The sequence below is a fragment of the Aquila chrysaetos genome, chromosome 1 (assembly GCF_900496995.4).
Source record: "Aquila chrysaetos chrysaetos chromosome 1, bAquChr1.4, whole genome shotgun sequence".
In the NCBI taxonomy this organism is placed as follows: Eukaryota; Metazoa; Chordata; class Aves; order Accipitriformes; family Accipitridae; genus Aquila; species Aquila chrysaetos.
Window position 1 is genome coordinate 25,311,692 of NC_044004.1, and position 23,827 is coordinate 25,335,518.

The window sequence follows — 23,827 nt, forward strand, 5'->3', positions numbered from 1 at the left end:
ATGAAACTGGATTGTCTTTTTTTTTTAATCCATATACATTTCCTACCTTGCTATTAAGGACCTTGATGTGTGATGAAGGCTGACCCACCAATGCTTTCAGTGTATGTCTTTGGATGACACGATAAACCTAACTGTGAACCTAATGCAAAGCAATAGTGTCATCTCTCAGACCTTGCAGTCAGCTCACAAAACTCTGCTGCTCCAAGCAGCTCCTCTGAAGAGCAGTAGAGCAAAATGACTATCATTGCAGACAGGTTCTCTGTTACAGCTTGTAACCATGTTGTCAGTGACACTGAAGGCTACCGTCGACTCTACTGGCAAAGCCTGATACAGCAACCTATTCACAGCACAGAAGAGATTCATCCCAAAAGCCTAGAGGTGTCAGAGCACAAGGAGTGAAGGGTGGGGGGGTGGGAAGGAAGGGAACAAACATTTTTGGCACTCAAAACTGGGTGTAAAATGGAAGTCTACATCAAGTAGAGTTAACTGATCCCTGAAATGGCTGTAAAAGGTCCTTATAGGAACCCAGTACCCACGTAAGATTTGCTAAGACATCTCTTATTTCTTGCAATCAGTTTCTTGACATAAATATAAACTCAGTAAGCCTCGGCAGCCTGTCATTCCCAATTTGCAAGGATAATAATAACAGGAGGGTTTTTTTTAGTGAAGCATGAATTCTGTGAGCTCTCTAGTCTCAGCACATCTGCCCCTGCTCTTCTGCCAATCCAACCACCCCAGCAACAGTAATACAGCACTGTCAAGAAAAAGGAGCAGAGAACGAGCACAGAAAGTTTCTCCCCTCAGTATCAGCACCAGCAAGCTGAAGCAGAGACAAGAACAAATAGATGGGATGTTCAAACAACAGGACTGTGGCCATGGTTCCTGTGGTAAGGAGATTGCTCAGTCTCAGCACCCCAGCAACTTGGGGAGAATGATGCCTGGGGAACGCACCAAGTCCTCATTAAACAGGCAGAAACAGGCACAGAGTCACAGGGTCACTTTCTTGCTTAAAATGGGATTTTATTGCCTCCTTTTGTCTGTCACTCTAGGCAACTGCCTGCTTTGCCTGCTCCTAAAACTGGGACAACTTGCTAGGGAGCTGCAAAAAAACACTCAAAGTTAGTATTCAATGAGAAGACATTAACTCCACACAGGACTCCTTTAGGTTCTATGTGAAAGGGGAGATGCTGGTCAATTTGCTGACCCTTAAACTTTGATTTTTGACCTGACCTTAAATCTTTGCCTTCCCGAGTCCTGCAAATAGCTACTGTTTTGGAAAGAAGACAATAGGAAGGCTGAACATGCAGCCCCTGGCAGAACCAGGTTCTAAACACCTGAGGAGAACTGATGGGTATTTTAAGTACCTAGGTCATACCTCAGTGGGTATATTTTAGTGCGGGGCAAAATACTTTAAAGATACGAAAAAGAAAACCCTCAGCTATTATGACCCTGTCACATACTTGGTATAGGATTTCCAAAAGTGCTAACTACAGGTATGCCTGCAACAAAATTACTGAGTATGTCTCCACTGATTGCAGCGAGACTGAAATTAAACCACTACCGAGCACTTTTCCACACCCCACAATAAGTATTAAAGTATTAAACAGGTATGAACAAGAACAGAAATTTAGCTTGCAGACAGAATAAATTTGTTTCTCGTAGTTAACTTCGTATCACAACACTGCCTATAGCATATCACTCCGGTTACTTTCCAAGCTCTTCAGACAATTAAGAGCTGATCTATAATGCTCATTTTTACACAAAACTCAACTCGGAATAACATGTCTGAGAAAGTTGTTTGTAAACTACAAACCCTTATTCATGCTGGGTTTAAGACAAACAACTTGGTGCATTTTTTATTGCTCTCCATGGATTTGGATCAGGACAACTGAGCTATACTTCACACCTCCAGTGTCTTACCATTTCCTGTGGGACTGCTCAAGAAGTAAAGCACTACTCTGTCTGAATTACAGCAGGATCAGGCCATCAGGAACAACTTGGGTTTACTCATGTGTTTCACCAAGGGATGCATTCTGTAGCTTCATTTAAATATATCTGAACTTGGAGCAAATGAGGCCAGAATGATAACCCAAGAAACATTCAGATAAAAGGGAAAAATCTGTATACTGAATACATGTCAGTAAAGATTCCCTGCCACTTTACTGATTTATGGTTTTTCAGGATCAAGCTACTAGCCATGTTTACATGAAGGCACTGCAGAATTACAGATTTGTTTTTATTCCTGTTCAGCACAAGGATACTTCCTGCATTAACTTTAATGACAGACACTAAAGATCTGCTCCAAGTACGGTAAAGTCAGTGTGAAAGTTTGGGGATCATGCCTTCAGGCAATGCTCTGCAATGTTTTCTACAGGATGAGAATCTCTGCTCAGACAGCTTCCACATAACTAGTCTGGGACTCAAATACAGACACTGATTGTAGAATACCACTTCCAAAGTAGTACATTTTCCTAAATGAAAAATTTAAAACATCTGTTATTCAGTATGAAACAGGATAATTTTGATGTATGATTTATAATGAACACAGTAGTATCCTCTTCATGATTTGTATTTGGGTTTACATAATATTCCTTGAGATTCTTTTTCTTCTTGTTGAATTAACAAAATAATTCTTTTTAATTTAAGAGAAGCTGCCAACTTATCTCCAAACTGAGTTAACCCAGAGTGCTTTCATACTGGTAAAGTCTCAGGTAAAGCCATGAATTAGTTTCTCTGTAATCATTTCTTTATCCTCTCCATTTCAGCCTCATAGTACTTCATTCCCAGCATTTTACGTTCACAGGTGCTGAATCTGAGGATGTTGAGCCCCAAATGCAGACAGATTGAAGCCGGACAGCTGAAGAGATCACCACACTGAGGCATCCGTCCAGTTCAGCCTTCGCAGAGGTGGCAGCTACCGTGGCAGGAAGCTGAGTCATGCATAAAGGCAATCCACTTCACAGATCAAAACTGTAATACAGATCAGCACAGGTTCTGAACTGCATAGTGGGAGCCTGCAAGCTGCACGGACTACCTGCTTCACATGCAATGCAACTACGCCTGCCGCAAGAGCGGTAACCCCCAGGCAACAAACAGACAGGGTGAACAGTTGGAATTGATAGGCTGGGTCCCATTTCATTCAGCTGGGGTTTGTGAGACAATATATTCAGTTAAAAGCGGATGCTGTTGTCAACGCTGTCAAAGACAAAATTCCAAAAGAATTCAAATTATGCAAACTCAAGTTTTCAACTTAGGTAAAGAGGGCTGCCAAAAAGAGTCTTAAAAAAACACTGCATTATGGCTGGCACGGTAAAGGGGTAGATCAATGAGCCTCATCTTCCAAAGAAGCTGTCTGAGAAATTTATTGATGACAACACTAAGGCAGAAGCAATATGAAGTGAGAGTCTCTGCATCCTTACCAGGAGCTGCTGCTTCCACAAGCAAATTCGTATTTAAGAACTGCCTAGTACTTTATGCTGGAGACAGCCTAGCTGAGAGTTAGTCCCAGCAAAGTACATAAGACGTAATTCAGCCTACACTATAAATCATTTCCTCCGTGCATTCATTAACTGTCTGCAGCCTCAAGGAGCTGCTTTTCAGCTCTGTATTAGAGAAATTACCTGTTCATGACACAAGCCAGAAAAAGGCGCGTCTAAGCACATTGGCTATACAAAGGGTAAGTGAAGTGTAGATAAGACCAATAGTTTTGCAAGCAGTGACATATATGAAGCCTCATTTCCTAGGGAATTGCACCTCATGACTGTCAAGATTTTTTAACTGAATTATACCAAAGCTTCAGGCTTGTCTTAAACAGAGCATCAGAAAATCCACAGAGAAGAGAAATATGCATGTCTACCATGAAAGGCTTCAAGTGAGATTTGCTCCTTATTGGACACCACTGAATCCTACAGGAATATACATTTTGATTGAAAGGGGGATTTTCCAATTCCTAGGCATTCAGTTCCCAACACGGTGCCACAACCTCTCTGTCCAATGTTGACATTTCAGTATTAATGCTTGTATTTTTCCTCTTTCCTCCCCTGCCCAGCTATGTTCACAGAACTTACAGGGAATGTTATCTCTTTGAGAATTAGTGTCTTAAAATTTGCCCCTTTGTTTCATTTGGTTGAAATCGGCCCAAAATTTATGGGGTGCAGAACTAATCAAGCAACAGCAAGCAAACAGCAACAAAATTACTCCCTTATACTCACATGCAAATGCACACGGGATACAATTTTGCATATGCCTTATTTCTTTAAGAAATCAGGATTAAAAAAAAAATTGCTCAGCAATACTTAAGGAACCCATCTGGCTGTCACCTTCGCTTCTGAAAAAGAGCTGAGCAGTTTGCTTTTGCCTACTTTAGTAGCATTACCTCCCTGAAAGCCAGCTCAGCCTCCCCTGTTGCTGACACTGCCTGCCACAGCGGGCAACTCGTCCGGCAGAGACCGCAGCAGGGCAGGGGGGAAAGCAAGCCAGTACCGAGAGGACGTGGGGGGAGAAAGACCTCAGCTCTTAAATACCGTGTGTAAATACACAATAAGGTTGTTTTATATACATTAGGCATAGCGTGTTAGGTATTTTAGTACGTGTGGATACACAAACCAGCTTTGTGTCGGATATACCACATGAAATAGCCTGTATAGACACTACCCGCATTAAGGACTCTTATCTCCAGCCTTTGAAGCGTACAGAAACACCTGCAAACCCCTCTGTCGAAGTCTGCGTCTCCCTCCCAGGAAGGTATTCATTCCCACGGCCAACAGACCCATCAGGCTAACTGAGGCCCCGGGCCCACCCCTCCCCTGCCCCCCCAGCCCCTCCTCTCCGCTTCGCTGCCAGGTCCCTGCCTGCCCGCCCCTCCCTGGGAGGTTTCTAAACTCCGCGGCTCGCCCAAGGCCCGCCGCCCGCTGAGGCTGGGGCCGCCGCGCCGCGCCGCGCCGCCACCCGCCAGCGGGGACCGGCCCGCCGCCCCCGCCCGCCCCGGCGCACGGCGGAGCCGCGGCCCGACCCCGCCGCCCTCCTGAATATTTCATCGGCGCTGCCCGACGGGATGCCCCGCCACTGACTGCTGCAAAGGGACCGCATCCCGCCGGCTGCTGGTCTCGCTGCTTCCTTCCTCTTTCATTCTTCAACCCGGGGCTTTTCATTTATTCCGATAAATAAATAACTGATTAAAAAAAGAAAGAAAAAGAAAAAAGCAGCAAGAGCATCTCTTTTGTATCTGAGCAGGCGGGACTCCTGTGCAGGCGATTACCGAATGAAACACAAGAAGGGCTCTGAACTCTTCGGAGCCCGGAGGATGAGCCGGCAGCAGTTCTCCTATAAAAATCCGGTCCCGGGGCCGTGACACACTCGGAGGAGGGAAGGCGCCGTCGGCCTTGCCGGAGACCTCCCTGCGTTGGACGCCGCAAACCCTCGTGGGCGGACGGGCACCCCGAGCGACTCGCCGGCCCGACCGCGCAGCGGCTCTCCCGGCGCCCGGCCTCCCGCTGCTCTCCGCGGCGGCCGGCGGCCGCGGGCGGCGCCGGGGGGGGGCTGGCTGGCTGGCTGCCGCCGCGGGGCCGCCGTCCCGCCGCCTCCGCCGCGCCCGGCACCGCTCCGCCGCAAACTTTCTTCCCGCGCCCTCCCCGCCGCCGGCCGCCGCTGGGGAGCGGCGCGGCGGGGCGGCCGCCGCCTCGCCTCCTCGCTGCCCCCGCGCTCCGGCGCCGGGCGGCGGCTCCAGCCCCAGCCGCGCCGCCGCCGAGGAGGCGGGCGGCGGCCCCGGGCAGCCGGAGGGTCCGCATGGCCGCTGCCGGCGAGCCGGTGGCGAGCGCCGCTGCCGCCGCCGCTGTCCTGGGGCTGCCCTGAGCCGGGGCCCGGCGGCCGCCTGCGAGGATCGCCCTGCAGCGCGGCGGGATGTGGCCGGCCGGGGCGGGCGGCAGGCTGCCCTGCCCGCGGGACGCGGCGCTGCGGCGGGCGGCCTTCTCCGGCAACCTCTCGGCGCTGCCGTCCCACCTGGTGCCGAGCGGCAGGAGCGTCCGCGTCTTCATCAGCGCCAACCCCGAAGGTAACCCGCGGCCCGCCGGGCCCCGCCGCCCGCCCCGCAGCTCCCCCTGCCGCCCGCAGCGCCCGCGCCGCTCCCCGGCCCCGGCCGTCGCCGCGGCGCTTCCCGCCGCTCCCGGGCGGCGCCGGGCGCCCTCGCTCAGGGGGTCCGCGGCGCGGCCGAGACCGGCTCCTCGTCCCTCCCCCCGCAGCGGGCCCCGAGGGCCGCCAGGGCGGCGCGCTGCGGGGAGCGGGGCCGCTCCGCCCCGCCGCCGGGCGCCGTGTGGGGCGGCGGGGCGGGGCGGAGCAGGCGGTGTGGGGCGCGGGGCGAGGCGTGTGGCGGCGGCTGGGGCGGCTCGCTCTGCCGAGTGTCGGTGTGCGAGCTGGCGGGGGGGGGGGGATTGGTGGGCCCCGATATACTCCGCTCCTGAAGTTTTATGCCCATAAATGACACCTCTGAAACGCACCGGGGGGGGGGGATACGTGGTCTCTCTTTTTTGCGGTGTCGGAGCAGCAGGGCACGGGGGGCTCGGGACATGGAAACGGGCTAGCCAAGGGGAAGCTTTTGCGGGGGGGTGTTTCGTGGAGCTTTCCTGGGGAGGCTGGTTAACAGAGTTTCCGATTGATTTCATAGCAGAGTAAAAGCAGGTCTCAGCCGGCTGAGGCTACAGCAACGGTGATCCTTTGATCCCGGTCACACTCTGCTTCCAAGGAAGCATGCACTGAGACCTGCAGTTTTAGCTTGATAAAGTCGGGATCGCATACTCGGTATCTGAACTAATTAGGCATCCTGCTACTTAAAGCCTATTTTTAAAATTACCCTTTGATATGAGGAATTTGCATACATTCAGGAGCTGTCATTCCCACTCGTAAGATTTAAGTTGCTGAAGCATATTCCCACTTGAAGCACGGAAATAATAAATTAAGCGTTCACACCTATGACTTTTCTTGTCTGTAAAAATGAGCCCACTGTATTCACAATTCGCTTTCACACCACCACCCACCACCTTCTCCCCCAACATTTCTAATTCAACAATACTGTCAGCTTTTATGCAAACATCAGAGATCTGAAAATCATGCCTGAAATGACAAAATAGTTTGAATTTTGAAGTGAAAATTGTCTTGGCACCAGTACTTACGGGAGTATGAGAAATAGCGCTCACAAGCAAAAAAGTGGGCATAGTGCTGCCTTGAAGAATTCCCACACCTCCAGGTCTTCTGAGTTGCTCTCGACACAAGGAAACTCTCAGCTCTCACATCCGACATTCCTGTTTGTTTAAAAAGATGCCATTCTTTAGGAGGGCATGAAAATGCTTGCAGTTTATTGTTGCAATCTAAGCAAAGATATATAAATAGCGATAATTGAAAAAAATGTTTATTTGGCTCTGGAAGAAAATTAGTGTGGATTTTTAGAAGATATGTTATTCATTAGAAATGGATTTCTGCCAGCCTCGCCTTAACTGTGGAGCTACTGATGCCTCCGTTATTTGACGTGAATGGCATTTATCATCAGGATAGCTTGGTATGTTAGCTAGATATTTGCTAAAATAAAAAAACAAACAAAAAACCCCCCACTAAACTCATTCTAAAAGTTGGGGTTTGAAGCCATATATATCCATTTGCAGGATTTTACCCTTGCATTGTTATTTCAAAATTTCAGCTTTAAAAAAACATTAAGAGGAAGAAAATAATTTGGTCAGTTTAGGATTATTTATATCAGCCTCTTTGTAGGATCACATGGTCACAATGATTAACACTTCTCATGTCCAAAATTTCATTGTCAATATTGCTCCTGCTTTCAGAAATGATAGTTTGGGACAGAAATTTCAGAGTGGTTACAGATTTTGATTATGAACATTTAGGGACTCTAAATGATGAGAAACCACCTTGACTATTTACCAGTGATACCACTGGCACAGAAGTGTTACTTCCTGCATGTGACCTTAAAAAAAAGAGTGTATGGATAAACAAGAAAAAACAGCCTACAATTGGATGTAGATACCATCTAGTAAAGTACTTAGAAATAAATATGCTGTTTGCAAAATACCTAGAAGAGTTCACAATGCAAAAGTTGTGGAAAAAAAGGTTAACCTTTTCCAGCTTATTAAACTATTTAGCATATTTAAGCCCCAAGCCACAATGTATATTTGCATGACTAAGGCCTTTCTTGTTAATTTTCAGCATATCAATACAGTTTATACCCATTCTTGGTGCAGAGCATTCCTGAAAGGGGCAGACCGGGGCACCAGAGAAACTTAGGGATTAATCCTGCTAGCAGTCACAGGAAAACTTTATCTACAACTTAAAGTGTACAAACTTAAAAGTAGTTTTCTTGAATTATATCAATTTAATAAATGTATATTGCAGAACTATGGTAAATCAGTGTTTGGGCTGTTCTTTACGAACATACTTTAGTATGATTGAAATATATTATGGTTTTATTATGCAACTAGGAAAACAATTATTTGTAAAATTTCTTAAACAGAAATCCCTAAAAAAAAAACCAAGGGGCGACAGTGAGCATGGGTAATAGGAACAAAATTGCTTCATTTTACAGTCTCATTTTCTAGAGGAAATTTTGAAGATAAGTGAAACTGTATGTTCCCCCTAGTAGTTAACAGTATTGTCTTGCTCAAATTGTTGATATCAATTAATCAATCCTCATATCACTCAAGATGATTGGATCTTTAGAGACATTGAAGTTGCTTTATTATTTGAATATAAATAAGTTTTTTCTCATTTCAGTAGATATGAGCAATCAGACATATTTTAAATATGTATTTTGGCTAAGAGAGGTTGAAGACTGCTTTAAATAATTTCTTGGTTTTCTCAAGGTATTTTTATTGCTTCAAAGTGATGAGGCAAGTAAGTTATATTCGCCTGATTGTAATAAAGGTTTTTACTGTTTCATGTAGAAACCTGTGGACTGTAACAGCAGTCAGTTAATGACAGTTTCTCTGCTACTCAATAGTGCCTGTATAGATGCCTGCCATTAACATAGAGTTCATATTAAATACAACAGGTATGAATTTCCATATGGTCCTGTTACATGGAGCTGTGACATCAGCCCCATATAGGTTCAGAACATTCCAATGATTCTCATCACTACTTCAAACAGAAAATTATTTGAGTTGCAAAGTTTGCTACTTCAAGAAATTATGTGGTGATACAAGGCAATATTACAAGCCCTGGTTGAAACTGATGCCTTAACTGGAGTTAGGAATTTGTCTTGAAAATGAAATCCTGTGAGTTGGAACATACAGTCAAAACTCTGATAATTTTAAATTCTCTTGGCTCTTCTGAAAGTTAGGAAGTTAGCCCTTTGGTAGTTTGACTTAAGGTCCTGTTATTGCTTCAATTAGTTAAGACATTGATCGGTTTTTACTCTGAGCTCTTTAAGTTTCAGTTGTGAAGGTGCCTTTCACATCTGTAATTTAGCAGAGGCAAATGAGTGCACTGATGTGGGATATGTATAAAACCAAATACTACACACAGGTGGTTCCATTGAAGACAGGATGATAATACCTTTGTATAGCATCTGAGTGTGTCCTGACATAGGTGGTGTTAGCCAGTCTTATCTCAAAGTGTAAACAGGGTTGCATTTAGCACTTCACATGGTAAGGATGCTCCCTTTTCCATCCATTATTTCAGCTGCATACTGCTCGCTGTCATCTGGGCAGCACCTCTGCATGCTTCCTAAGTTCCAACATAGGATTGCTTTTTCTCGATCTTGACAGTTAATACTTTTTAGCCATTCAAAACATTTCTGTTGTACAGAAACAATTGTGATGAGATCATGAACAAGCTTTGTTTTAACAGCCCTTTTTAATACAGAAGGGCTATGTTCCTCATGGTTTCTGTGCCTCCAGTACCCATTTTTTAAAACTATAAAACCAACTACATATAAAAATCCTAACTAATACTAGTTTTGGCATGATTAATAATCTTAAGTATGAAGTCCTATGTATACATGTACGAATGTAAAATGGAGAGCTTATTCTAATAGAAGACACTACCAGTATTACCACCACTTTAATGCCTCCATTGTACAAGGACGGTATAAAACTAACCTGTACAGTTAGAACCTCACCAGTTTCTCCATAGATTGCCTGAGTGACATTTCTGTGTCTTACACTATGGAATGAGTTTGAGTTTTCTTGAGTTATACAGTTTTTCTAACTTAGTTTATTTCCATTGACATGCGTCATCCAGAACATTGTATTCATTTGAAAAACACTTAATTCTGATAAAGTACAAATGTTTGATGCTCAATTTACATATTTTCTCCTGATACATAAAGCAAAAATCTCACCTGCAGTTAGTTTTGCTGACTAGAAAAGGATTATTCCTATAAATAATGGTTGCAGAAATGGGTCTTACCAATGTTTTTGTTTGGACCTGTTGTTGTAGGCTGCTTTGCTGGCATTATATGTATTTCTATGCATGTTGATGTACATGTGAAAGAAAAAAAAGTTATATGCATTTGTAGTTTAGTGCTACTGAACATGAGGGTGGATAACTCATAACAGATGAAGAATTATGATTGCTTTAATTACAAAGTTATTGCCATATGTGATAAGAGAAAGGTATAATTTTGCATTCTTAGCATGTTCCAGGTGTATTATATTATTTTTACCTGAAATGTTGTTTCTCTTAAGAAAAATATCATTGAGGAAATGTTAATGTGGAAAAATACTCAAAACCCAGAATAATGCTTAGTTAATGATGGTCCTTTTTGGCCAGCCCCAAAATACCATATGGTGTCCCTACTTGGATACATTGCATGAAGATCTTTTTATAAAGACAATTTTATATAATCTGGATGGAATTTATTCCTTAGCTAAAGGACAACACAGATGTTCAAGTGTACGAAATTGCAAGGGAGGTGTTGCGGAGATGTGCAGACAAATAACTTCAGGACTTTTTTTATGCTAAGTGTTAGTTCTGGTTACCTAACTTCATACCTATTTATGGTTTTACGTGACGCACATCACTGTAGTGTTTAAGAGCTACAAACCAAGCTACACTTGGTTAAAAAAAAAAGAAGTTCAATAGTTTTAGAGATGAAGTTGAATATCTCAGAGTTTGGGAAAGCAACATGGTTCAAGTACCTGGGTTTGGTATGGGCCTTGATTTGAAATATGTCTTACTTCAGGAGGCCCAGAGGTCAGAGATACCTACAGTTTATTAGGTTGGAAAGAAGCCTGCCATTTTCAGTATTTCTGCCTCCATGTGAAGTCTTCTCTTTCCTCTTATGCCACAGAACAACTCCGTTGTTGGTGTGGTTGAGCAGAAAGCAAGATCTGACTCTCCTTGAGACTGTATGACTGAGTCTCATGTAGGCTTTAACTTTTTTTGCAAGGCAGAGCTGGTAGATCTCAAGCAGAACCAGTGCGAGATGACATTTTGCTGAGCAGATTCTCAAGCCTTTGTTCCTGTTAGAGGAAATGATTGTTTTGGGCTAGGATGGAGACTGAATTGAAGTTTATTCTGCCGGACAGATAAACTTGAGAAACTGTTGATAAACTGTATGAAAAGAAGTGCTCTTCTTGTCCCCCTGTTCTTTTTGTGGACTCTTTGCTTATGCAGCCTGGTGGCTGGGCTAAGGATTTGCTCTAAATGTACCAAATATGCAAGTGGAAACATTGAAAACTTTTGTTTCATTTTCAACAAAATTTTTCATTCACATACTCAAAAGGTAGGATATGCATTTGGGGAACAAGATTAAGGTCAAGAGGTGGTGGTGGGGGGGTGTTAGTAAAACAGCAAGCTATTTAGTTTGTTGGGTTTGTTCTTTCTTTTTGATACTTGGAAATAAGCAAAATTACCTGAAACCCAGTCACCCTCCCACTAAGCAGCATCTGGAATTATCAGCTCCAAAAGTTTGGATTAGGTATTTACCCTATCTACTTAAAAAACAGCACTTAAAATTTTTAACCACATGACCATTCTTTTTTAGTTTAAAAAAATGTTATGAAATTTGTATTTTTCTGTAATTTTTATATATGTGTCTGTAGTGTGCATGCACACACATACACACATATTGTATAAAGTAGTATAAACTGTATAAAATGGTATAAATGGATGTATAAAACTCAAGCTACACTGTCACAGACTATTTTCAAACTTGCTGTTAGGACCTCTTTTGAGAACTGAGTATTTATGCTCAAAGGCCATCACTCAAGGTTGTAATTCTAGCATTACTGAAGAACAGCCTAGGTTTTGTTAAATGCTATTGTAAAAGTAAAAGCTTTACAGAGGAGTTTAGATTTTATCCACAAGTAAACATTCGGGGTTGTATGGACCTGCACTTTAGGTTCTATGGCTGTTTTTCTTAGCATTGAAGAAATAATATTAAAACAGAGCAGAACCTACAATTTCTTTTCTTCCTTTTTAACTTTGCAAATATTGCTTTATTTCTTATATGTATTTGCATGCTAGACGAGTTCCATATATTGCAGTTTATGTATATATACATACATATATATGCATGCATCTTTTCATTAAACTAGAAATACAGAGCAGTCAAGATGTGCGTAGGACACCAGAGCGTGCCTTGTTCTTGTGTAAAGTGGTCATCCTTTCAATGGCCGTCAAACAGGAGTTTGCAGTCCCTGTACACTTGACACAGTTTCTAAGTACAGTGAGGGACAGTGAAACACTTGTGCAAATTCCAAGTGATATTAATTTCTCAAATAATATGTTAGATGATGGACAGCAGCAGTATTGAATCGAGTCCTTACTGTGAACCGTTCCCTCAGCAAGGTATAAGACCTAGCTTGAAATGAGAGGCAGCACCGTGCAGGCAGCGTTGCAGTGCCTTCCCCCATCAACACAGGGGAGCTTCTTTCCTGCCTGATCAAGGGCAGCGCGATGACCTCTCAACTGAGCAACAGTCTGCTGTGCAGCAAACTAACGAGGATTTCCGAGGCTGTGTTTCAAGGAGATGACGTGTATTCTGTGTGGGACTTGTGTAACCGCATAAGAACAGTGTAGTACAAAGGGTACATAACTTGGCGTCCTATCTCTTAAGCTTACGCAGCAGAATAACTCCTTTTAAGAAACTTACATACATGACTATGTGGGCACATGCAAGTGTCCACAGATGTGTAAACACACAAGAGAAAATCCTACATTAGACTTTAAGTTTTGTTTGGAGAATTCTAAAATATTTATTATGGAAAGAAAACTTTAGATCAAGGAGTTACTGAACTCTAATTCAAGATATGAGGGCAGCGGCAATTTTTTTCATCTGAAACAAATGAAATTTCTTTGGATTTTCATCTGCTGAAAGAGTATTTTATGATAAGATATCCTTTCAGGCTGCAGTAATAATCCATTAGTAATATTTAGCTACCGGTAATTTAAGGTTTTAATATATTGAAGGTGGTAGATATAAATATAACGTAGTCATAGATCGTCGTGTGTATGGAATACAAAGAAATCTGGCAGGTTTTAATATAGGCAGTCCCGTTCAAGACAACTGCTTTATCCCCTTACTGGAATTTTAATTAAAGAAGGATAATAATAGATAGAATTAGAGAACCCGATTTAATCGTGGTTGTGCCAGTGCAACTCTAAAATAACTCCACTGGCCTGATGCTACTCTTACTAATTTAGGTTTTGTATCAGAGACAGGCTTTTACTTACAAAATCTTTAGTCAAAAGGGGAGTAGTCCTAAATGACAGGTAGCTGAAAACAAGGAGTGTAGCAAGGTAAAGAGGAGGAAGCCCCGAGTCAGTGCAGAGTACCATGTGCATGCTGCTGTGTTGGACAAGGAGGAGGTGTACCACATGCAACTCTTGTAAGCCACCCCATCACCACCATACTTACATGCCTGCCTCTATCTTTGTTTGACTTGGCCTTAAACTCCCTCTATAAGCATCTGCTATTGCCCATTGTTGGAGACAAGACGCTGTGCTGGACAGACCTTATGCCTGACCAGCTGCAGTCATTCTTGTACAGAATCTCCATCTAGAGAGAAAAAGTCACCTTCACAGACTAGATTTAATCAGGCTGTTCAAAATACACTTGGTGCCACAAACTGGAAAGACTAGCAAATGGCAGGACTTCCACACTGGACTTAATCCAGAGTCATGCTGTTGCTAAGTATCAGTTACTGGGACTGATCAAATAGCTAAACAGATCAGATTTCAAATTGTCAGAGCCTGACAAATACTCTTGTACAACCTGCTCCTAGTGTTTGCTTGGGGTGGCACAGCTGCAGTCTTCAGTATAGTAACATGCCTCTGTGGTATGATTAAACACTTCAAAATGTTTATTAATAGAGTCCATTTCACCCTACTAGCAATTGAGTACCTTTGCAGTCTCACCTATGCTTTATAAATCTCCAGCTTTGTCCTCCAAATCTCTGATACCTGAATCAGGTATTGAGACATGTAGTTATAGTGTATCTATGATACATAGCAATGTTTTTTGTAAAATTATTATTTAGAGTCTCTAATTAGTAACATTTTACAAAACATTAAGATGAAACGAGAATTAATGACTAAGAGCCCTGTCTGGACAGCTTTAGTTTCAGAGAGCTCCCCAACTGTAGTGTTTGCTATTGGCGGGCATTTCTGAAGCCTAGACCCTTTGATGTGTTCGTATTATTAAAGAGCATTTGCATTTCTTAGAAGCTACAGCACTTCATAAAAGTACAAAATAGATATTCAGAAGCATATAGAAGTTCAAAGTTAAAAATCATTAGCAAAATAAATGGCTTGTGCAAATCCTCCAAAACCCCCTTTTAGCATAGTGGTTTCAATATACATTATCTGTTAGTTAGCATTGTTTATTTGCATTGTACAAGATTGATGCCTGGCCATGCAATGTAGGAAGAAATGACTGGCACTTTAGAGTATGTGTAACAGAAGCCCTGACACTGCCTGAGCTTACACTCCGTGTTTACTCACAAGCGATCTCACTGACTGGATTTTATTAGATGAAGATTACTTTTAAATTATTGAGAACCATCAAATAACCATGTGGGTTTGATATTTTCAGATGAGAGGAGTTATCCATATTTGTAGAGTTATGCACATCAGCTATTATATGAAGATAAACGAGAAGCAAATGCAGTAAGATTGGACTTAGTGAGTTAGACCAAGGGAGCCCACTACTTCTCTGACCCTGGCATTTTCAGATGCGTGATGAAAGAATAAGAGATTACACCCGGGACAAAATTATAAAGATTGTATCTTTGTGTTTAATAATCTGTGAGGTCCTTTGGTTCCATTAATTTATCTAGTTGCTTTACTAATTAGTCAATAGTCTTGGTACTTAGAAGAACCTTTCAAAGTCTTGAGATAGATTATTGCGCAGTCAAATGCCTAATCCTAACTTAAGTGGGAATTTTGTATGAACAAGACCATGCGTGTTCAGCCAAAGAGATCTCAAAAACCAAAAGTGGAAATATCTATGGAGTAGGGTATCTAAAAGCAGATCTCCCTAAAAGAGTAACTTTATCCAAAACCATAATTGTAATGATCCGTTTTTGTCTGTCTGTAGAAAGAGAGGTTAGCTGTGAAGACCTAGTTATCTGAATGTCCTTATTTCCATGGGTTTATTAAAATGGAGCCATACTAAGAAATAAATAAGGAAATGACGTGTTCAAATAATCTAAGGTATGGAGTCTAATCTAAAGGAGTGCAGTGTGTCATGCAGGACTCTAAGGGTTATTTTATTACCAAGAATTTTCCACACCTACTTATGCGAGCATGACACAGCTAGAGGATCTTGCTTTACTGTCATAATCAAACATAACATAAATCATGTATGACTGCTTTACTAGTGATTTTCTTAAAATGAAGGAATTAATCTTTTTATTTTTTTGTACCTACTGTTGTTTAATAAAGGCCCCAAAAATTCTAGAAAAGGGGAACAGAAGAAAAATATTTTCTTACTTGATAATGGTCCTGATGGCTAGATTCATAGTCTGTACTGTTCTGGCAAGACAAAGTTATTTGTTCTGAAGAAAACACCTATTTTTCTCCTTCATTTTCCACCCTATAATATTTTTGATAGCTCAGATACTGAGAGCAGTGAGCAGTGATCTTTTTAGGAGTGGTTACTGGAAAATACTAGGAGAATGATAAAATCATATTATTGTTTGAGAATGGTCTTGATTTGCTTATACATTTATTGGATTGCATTTAAATGTGATGAAGAATTATGCAGTGCTCTTGAAGCCAGTTATTGAAACATTCCTGTTTATGTGATCGTTAATTTGGTATATCAAGACACTAGCAAAGTCTGTATGATGATTTACTTTGAAATGCAAGTAATTTGCAACATGGGATTATAAAGAATTAAGCAATCTTTGGTGAGCAAAATGAGTGCCATTGAGTTAAATGACATGCCATTTAAACCAGGTATATGTGGCCATAACAGAGGTCCAAGGGACCTTAGGCAGTTATTTCAATAGTCAGTTATTGTGCAAATCACAGACCAGGAGGCTGGAAGGGACCTCTTGAGGCCTTCAGATCTGTCCTCCTGCCTGAAGCAGGATCAAACATACCTGTGCCATTCCTGACAGAGGATTGTCTAGCTCTTCATGAGCTGTCTCCAAACCAGTTAAGAAAATACACAGGAAAACAGACTGTACAGCATACTGCTGCAGTATGTCTTTGAAAGCACAATGGGTAGTGCTTGCAGCAACATACACAGGCACAAAATAAGCTCAGTAGTCAATAATAATGACCAAAGGTAAAAGATTTCCCTGAAAATTTCCTTGCTTAGAATGAGTTTCAGTAACTTTCACTACTGTATGTCATTATTCATAAATTTCTCAAATCCAGTTTCTGCCTCTTCATCCTTTTACCATGTCAGAAAGCCGATCTATGCATCCGTGCAAAAGATAGATAATATAAAGCAATAAACTCCCATAAAGATTATTTTACCATGGATGTATGTCCTGCAGAGGCCTGCTTGTTTCAGGTGAAGCTTTCCTGCACATGAGGCATTTATGAACTGTCCAATAGCTCATGTTACAGCTTTTCCTTTGGTGGTTTATTTATGAATGGGAGGAGGAGGCTCATTTACAGGACTTCTCTTATTTACCTGGTGAGTTATTCTCATGTAGGATATTCATTATATTTCAGATTAATATCATTCGGTCACATTTGTTTAATGTCAGTCAATGAGTTTAAAATCTTTTTCAAAACCGAAGACATGTAGAAGACACAGATCATCATTTATTCCTCCTTTCTTTAGAAAACAGAGCTAAATATGCAAATGACCTCCTTACACTCCACCTGTTTTAATTATGAATGTTCTATTTTATACTTTCTATAATCAACCATGTATAATACTATATAATTCTATTGAGGAATTCCATTGCTGGTATATTGTTCCAGTGTTAATACCACAGTCAGCTTCTCATAGTCATTATGTAAAATCAAAATCATTTCAAATAAAAGAAATGAGATCCTCAGTTGTGGATTCAGTTGTGTTTAACTATGTAGTTGTGGAAGGTAAAAGATGGCTTGCACATGTTTTTATCTGTTCTCTGGCCAAGGGACAAATACCTTCACAGGCACTGAGAAAGACTGATAGTGTCTGGCAGTGCAAGAAATGGAAATGAAGTCAAGTCCACCCTTTCAGCCATCTTCTACACTGCCGTTCAAAGTATAGCATCACAGAAGATCTTTATCCTCCCTTAAAGGTAATTATAACTCATTGGGTATCATTATTGTGAAAATAACAGCAAAGAGTTGGGGAAGATGGCTAAAGTAATTTGAAAGTACTAATTTGGAAGACTGTCTGTAGTTCAGTCACCGATTGATTAAATTGGTATGCCAGTTCTGGAAGTTCTTCAAATACTGTTTTCTGTATCACACTTGTGAAAGGTATTTGTGAGCAATTGAACTCAGTTGTTCCAAGTACATCTGCTTCTAAAATGGAGCAAATGACAGGAACATGTATTGTCATTTTTCAATTACTAATGCCTAAAGATTGTTAAACTGCAAATTTACTATTACCTTAATATATATAATCAACCAAATGTGGTTAGCAAGCAGAAGAAATTAATAAAATCTGGAACAAGAAAACAGTATCTAGTAAAATCAAGGCATCAGAAAAATATTTGACTCATAAAAACAGATACATTGTAGAATTTATTAAAAATGGCCTTTCCAACTGGATTATATAATCTTCACTAAAAATAATGCTTAGATGAATCATTAGAATTGGAAAGAGTAAGGGAGAACAGAGGTAAGATAGATCACTCTTCCTTTACATGTCAGTCACTGTTTTCCTCTCAGACATTACATAATCCATCAAAATGAGCCAGTTTTGTAAATTATTTGGTCATGTTCAATGACTTTTAGCACAGAGCCCACCTGGAATTCTCAGTTTTAAAAACTGTTGTACTGCAGTGCCTGTAAGTGGGTGGTTATAGCTAAGTAGAAGTTGTCTGTTGGTATGTGAAATCGTCCTGTAAGAAATCAGTTGAGATTCTCTTACTTAGGCAAGGCATGGTTGAGTTTCTGGCATCCCTCCCTCACGTAGTCCCGTTGTTCTGGGCTTAATGCCCTCTTGCAGCTGCTCTCCTTTGCTGGGATTGTCATTTAGTTTCTTCATCTTCGATAACTGTTTCTACAGCAGCCAAGAACTATTCTGACTGTGCAGTGATGTTATTTAATAGTCCTCTCCATTTAGCATCAAAAAAAAAGTCTGTTGCAAAGAAAACTCCTACTTTGTTGATGCAGACTTACTGCACTGATAGCAAGCAGCACCTCTCACTTCTTCTGTGGGTGTCTCTGCACACCCACAAGTGTTGGGTTCAAGACTTTTTCATCTTCTGGCGTAAAAGCCTTCACATCTTTCACTTGAAGCCCATACAATAGGCTACATTTATCAGTCATGCTTTTCCAGCTGGACTGACTGACTTCAGCAGTTTTGTAGTGACCCAAACCGTGGCCATGTTCCACCAAACTTACTTAAGGAAGAATACGACCTGGATTAGAACTTTGTGACTTGTGAACTTAAATAGAACGTTTAGAGAAGGGAAGGGCAACTTTACCGGAGAGCAAACAGTGCTTGCAGAGCTCTTCAATAGCTTTGCAGCGCTGCCAGATGTAAAGTCACATAGGTGTGTTTATTGGAATTTCTTCAGAACGAGGTGTATTTAATGGGCCTGCACCAGCCTGTACTGTGAAATACACGTGTGCTTTTACAAGCCTTGCTTTCTCGTGGCTTTTTGTGGCTTGCCTCTGCTTTCTGCCTTCTCAAAGCCTACAACATACTACTTCATTTGCTTCCAGCACTTGAATCTGCAGTTCAGTTAGGAGGCAGAATGTCTGTGACATCCCGTTGCTTTATTGATTGCCACTGCCTCATTACCTCAAGTGCTTTAGTAACATACCCTGATTGTTTTCTCTTTGCTCTAGTGATGTCAGAAAAAAACCAGTAAAGCTACTGCAATACATACAACTTAATTGTTAAAAATATTTTCCAGTGTTGTACAGCTATTTCTCTGCTTTCTAGGTAATTCCATAATTTTTTGAAGTGTGAGTTGACACCTCTAGATGAATTAGTAGGATTTTTGCATGTATCTTTTTTACTGCACTGACCCTTTTTATGTTTTCTGTTACGCTTTTTTGCACAGCTCACCCAGAAGTCCTCTTTTAGATTTCAAAAGAAGTTTTTCTTTCACGTTAATTTTGATTATAGTTGCAAATTCTTGTCCTTGCAGGCTTTGCTGTTTTCCAGTGCTTAGCTGTAATAAGCTTTGGTGTTCTGCAGAGATAATTTTCAGACTTAATTTTGGTGTCTCTAAACGTGCTGTGTCTTCAGTTTCTCCTGTCACATCATTTAATTGTATGACAATAATTGTTTGTAAATCATCATGTTTTCAAGAGCTTTTCCTAGTTTGCTTTATTGAATGAAAGAATTAGATTTTGTTGAATTCTTCCACTTGTGCAGTTTGCAGAATGCAAAATTCTCTCCCTGTAGAGATTCTGCCTTCAGCCCATGGTGCCACTAACGCTCCCACTGTGCATTGGCATTTGCATGGAGATGCATTTGCATTTGCAGTGTTTGTCACAAATCACAGTCAAGGGATGCAAGGACACCTAGGCACCCAAGCTGCAATCTAGGGACTATTTGCAGATTTGGGAAACAATTCCAAGTCAGCCTAACTATTCTTTTTTCTTTAAGAACATCTACATGTAAGGGTGAGGTTTTCCCAAGAGGTAATGTGAGGTTCATTATTAGGATACATTATGAGATAAAATTCTGCTTCAGAGTCCTCACCCATACCATACCCTCTAGATTTAATGAGTATGTAGTGTTTGATTATTTATTTATTTATTTATGGACTGAAGGATTTCATCCAAACTCTGTGGAAGTCAGTAAGGTATCAAAAAGTACTGGGTTTCAATACATGCCACAAATATAGAACTTCATTTAAGATCTACTGAGATTAACAGCTCTTTCCATTAACTTCACCAACCTTTGGATCAGAATCCAAATTTGTTTCATGTAAGCATATTGTACGCATAATAAAACTCAGAACTCTCAGCAACCAACATTTGTTTTAAATTGGGAACACAGTCACGTGTGAATAATCAAAAGTCTTTTGATATTTAGATACAGGAACTTCTTTTCACTTCTGTGTCATTTCCATACTGATATTTCCCCAAAATTCTGTATTTTAACATGAGTCTTGGCCCCATTGATCTTACTAGATGCTTCATTTTTTTATGTATACAAATTGACAACTGGGTGTTATTGTTAAGCCAATAGGTGGCACTAGTTAATCATATTAATAGTCAAGATGCAGGGTATTTTGTAAGAAAGATGTCACTGTGAAATGTGGCCAGCTATTAAGCATTATAATTAAAAAAATAATAAATGCATATTCTATCTGTGTTGTTTTAAATTTGTCATCTTACAGAACTGACAGTAGGGAACATTTCATAGAAGCAGGTTTTAAAATGACACCTCATTTTAAATCGGATATTGTTTGATTTGGGGCTACAAAAGAAGAGCTAATTGCTGCAACTAGAAGTTTTAGGCTTATAATTATGGCCTACATTTTGAATCCTGCATCAGATAGTTAGGTCTTTTGTTTTGAAAATGTGTTTGTTTAAATGTTCTGGTGTAGATCACAAATTTGTAGTCACATCCTGTCATTTCTTCACAACTGAGAGACACATTTCAGGATTACTTACTATTTTAATGTTACTTTCTGTTATTTCGTCTGATTTTCAGGCCAAGCGGCCATTCCTTTGGGCTCAAATGCTCAGCCCACTGTTGTTGTATTTATTTTTTTAAGAACTGAGATGGTTGAGGAGAGGGAGATGCCAGCAGTGTTACTCTGCGATGTCCTGGTGGCTAGAGCACTAACCTCTGAGCTGAAGGACTGCAGTCTAGGTCCTCCTTAGTCCAGCACAGTCACACACACCTTCTGCCCATCCTGTGAGAGAGCTCCCACCATCAGGCTGGGTGAGGACACACAGCTGTGTGCATCACAGTAATGTTGCAGTATTTTGCTAGTCAGAATTTATTTGGAGGGTTTCAGTCAGTTGTGAGCTTTAGTTTAATTAATGAATGGTCTTCAGTCTGTCCAGCTTCTCATTTGCCTTTTTAGCGAGCCAGTAGACACCTGAAGATTGGCAGTGTTGTTCAGGGAGGGCACACTGGAAGAAGTGACCAGACCAATCTGTTCCCATTCTCTAAAAAGAGTCTTGGGGAGCTTTGGATGCTTATTCTAATGCTCTCTAATCACAGAAACCCCAAGAGAAGGAAATTACAAGAGAGTCTATGCAGTTAATTTTCTAGGAAGGCAAGGGTACTAGGTAGCTCAAGTCTTTTTTCCCTGTCTAACCAGCTACATGATTCAAGCTCATTGCTTGCAAAGTGCTCTGAGATTCTCAGATGAAAGGCACTATAGAAAGGCAAATGACTTATTATTCTGGTATTATTTTCAGAGACAAGGTTTCTATAATATTTAGGGACATTTGTTACCTACTGGTATTCAAAGCTTTTAGTATCAGGGGTAATATACAATGCTATTGTGCATTATTAGTAAAAAAGGTAGTTTAAAAGGAATAATTCAGTTGAATAGTCTTATGTGACAAGAACATACTAGCATTAAGAGGTTTGGCAGCCACTTCCTTACTTGGTATTGCTGCTAAGTAATTTTTAACCTTATTTGCATCATATCCTTAGATAATTCAAGTACAGAAATTCCTACTGCAGTTAGTAGGCAATGGTTATAAAATACCCACATTTTTTATTATTGCAATGCATTAAAAAAAATCCCATGGCAAGAATCTGTCGTACCCATCCAGCAAATCTAAGCATTTAGAATACTTAGAGGAAGCAAATAGCTGGGTATCTTAGTGGATACCCATTCAGGACTAGATTAGAAGATACTCTATGCTCACCCAGGGCCTCAGACCTCCATAGTCGCACAGAAGACTCCAACATTATGTGATAATAAACATATCTGTGTGCATTTGTACAGGAGACTAAGCTAGCAGAGAAGTAGCCTGTGGAAAGAGGTGAGGTCAAGACCCCCAGCCAGCCTCTGTCCTGACCCACTGCAAAGCATGCGAACACCAAGCACAGGGAGGTGATACAGAAATTGTTTCTTCTGTGCGTACAAGGAGCAGCTCTTTCCTGGGTGACGGGCTGGAGATGAAACCTGCAGGCAGCTCTGTGACCCCAGAGTTCATTTCTGTGGTACCTTGAACAGCTGCAAGGGCAGCTTTGTTCTTTTTCTGCCTTGGTCCTTCCAGGTTCAGCTGCCTGCCTCAGCCTGTTACGTCAGTCAGCAATTTTCCTGCCGGCTCCTTCGAGCTGGGTAATGCTGCATTCCTCTGTCAGTCAAACTGGCAGTGCAAACACCCTCCCTGCTTAGGACTTTCCCCTGCTTGAGGGCCTTAGCTTGCATCGTGCTTGGGTAAGGTTACTCACAGGTAACATTTCTGTGAATAGACTCTCAACTTGAATGCACTGCTCCTTTGAGGGTAGTCAAGCAGGGCTCACTGTCCCCACATTGGCACCCCCTGTGCAACACATGATAACAGGATGGGGCTGAGCAACCTCCTTATTCAGCTTCATCGAGCCTCGGTTGAATTCAAGTTGTGGTGTGACTCCAGCCCATGCACATGAAACAGCCATTCTCATCACTGTGGCTGAACTCAGACCAGTACAACCACCAGCAAGAAGAGAAACTGTTTGGTCTTAGGGCACAATAACTGGTGCTTGAAAATGGGTGATTTCCATTGGGCTTCTGTGTTAACTGTTCACTTGTATATACATTTTGAAATTTTCTTCAACTAGGCTATTTTCCATGACTTATTTTATCCCAGAGATTAATGTTTGGCAACTGTTTGTAAGTACACATCATCTGTTTACTAACACAAGAACGTAAAATGTACTTTTCCCTATTAAAAATAAAATAAGCTACTTTAATAGCAGAACAGCTTGTGTTTGAAGGTCAGACTTTGGCATGGAAATAGTTCACGCTGAGAAGTAGCACCTTGGAGTACTCTAATCAAAACTGGCAGTGATTTGACTGAGCTACAAGCCTTCAGAAATCACACCTCACACAGTCGTGTTTAAACAGCGATTGCCTATTATTTGGCAGAAAGGCCGTAAATGCATATGTGGCTAATTCAGTCCAGTCTTCAGCATTACACTGGGGAGAGGGAGGGCTGCAATGGCATTCTCAGTCAGTCCAAAGTGCAGGGGTGGGCAGGATGGTGTGGTTATGGACTGGCTTAGGAGGCAACCATCTGCAAGAGTTAGCACTTGTATGGAAGGTGTGTGTTCAGCAAGTCACTG

The 23,827-nt window shown here is 41.5% G+C and overlaps 1 protein-coding gene across 1 annotated transcript in view; it reads left to right on the forward strand.

Annotated features, from left to right (window-relative positions):
* The first annotated feature begins 5,786 nt into the window (after positions 1–5,786).
* NWD2 (NACHT and WD repeat domain containing 2) overlaps positions 5,787–23,827 on the forward strand; it is a 58,537-nt gene continuing 40,496 nt past the window's right edge. Inside the window, exon 1 of the mRNA XM_030023127.2 lies at positions 5,787–6,049. Coding sequence (XP_029878987.1) covers positions 5,899–6,049 — 151 coding nt within the window. The 5' untranslated portion in view covers positions 5,787–5,898. The remainder of the gene's footprint in view (positions 6,050–23,827) is intronic.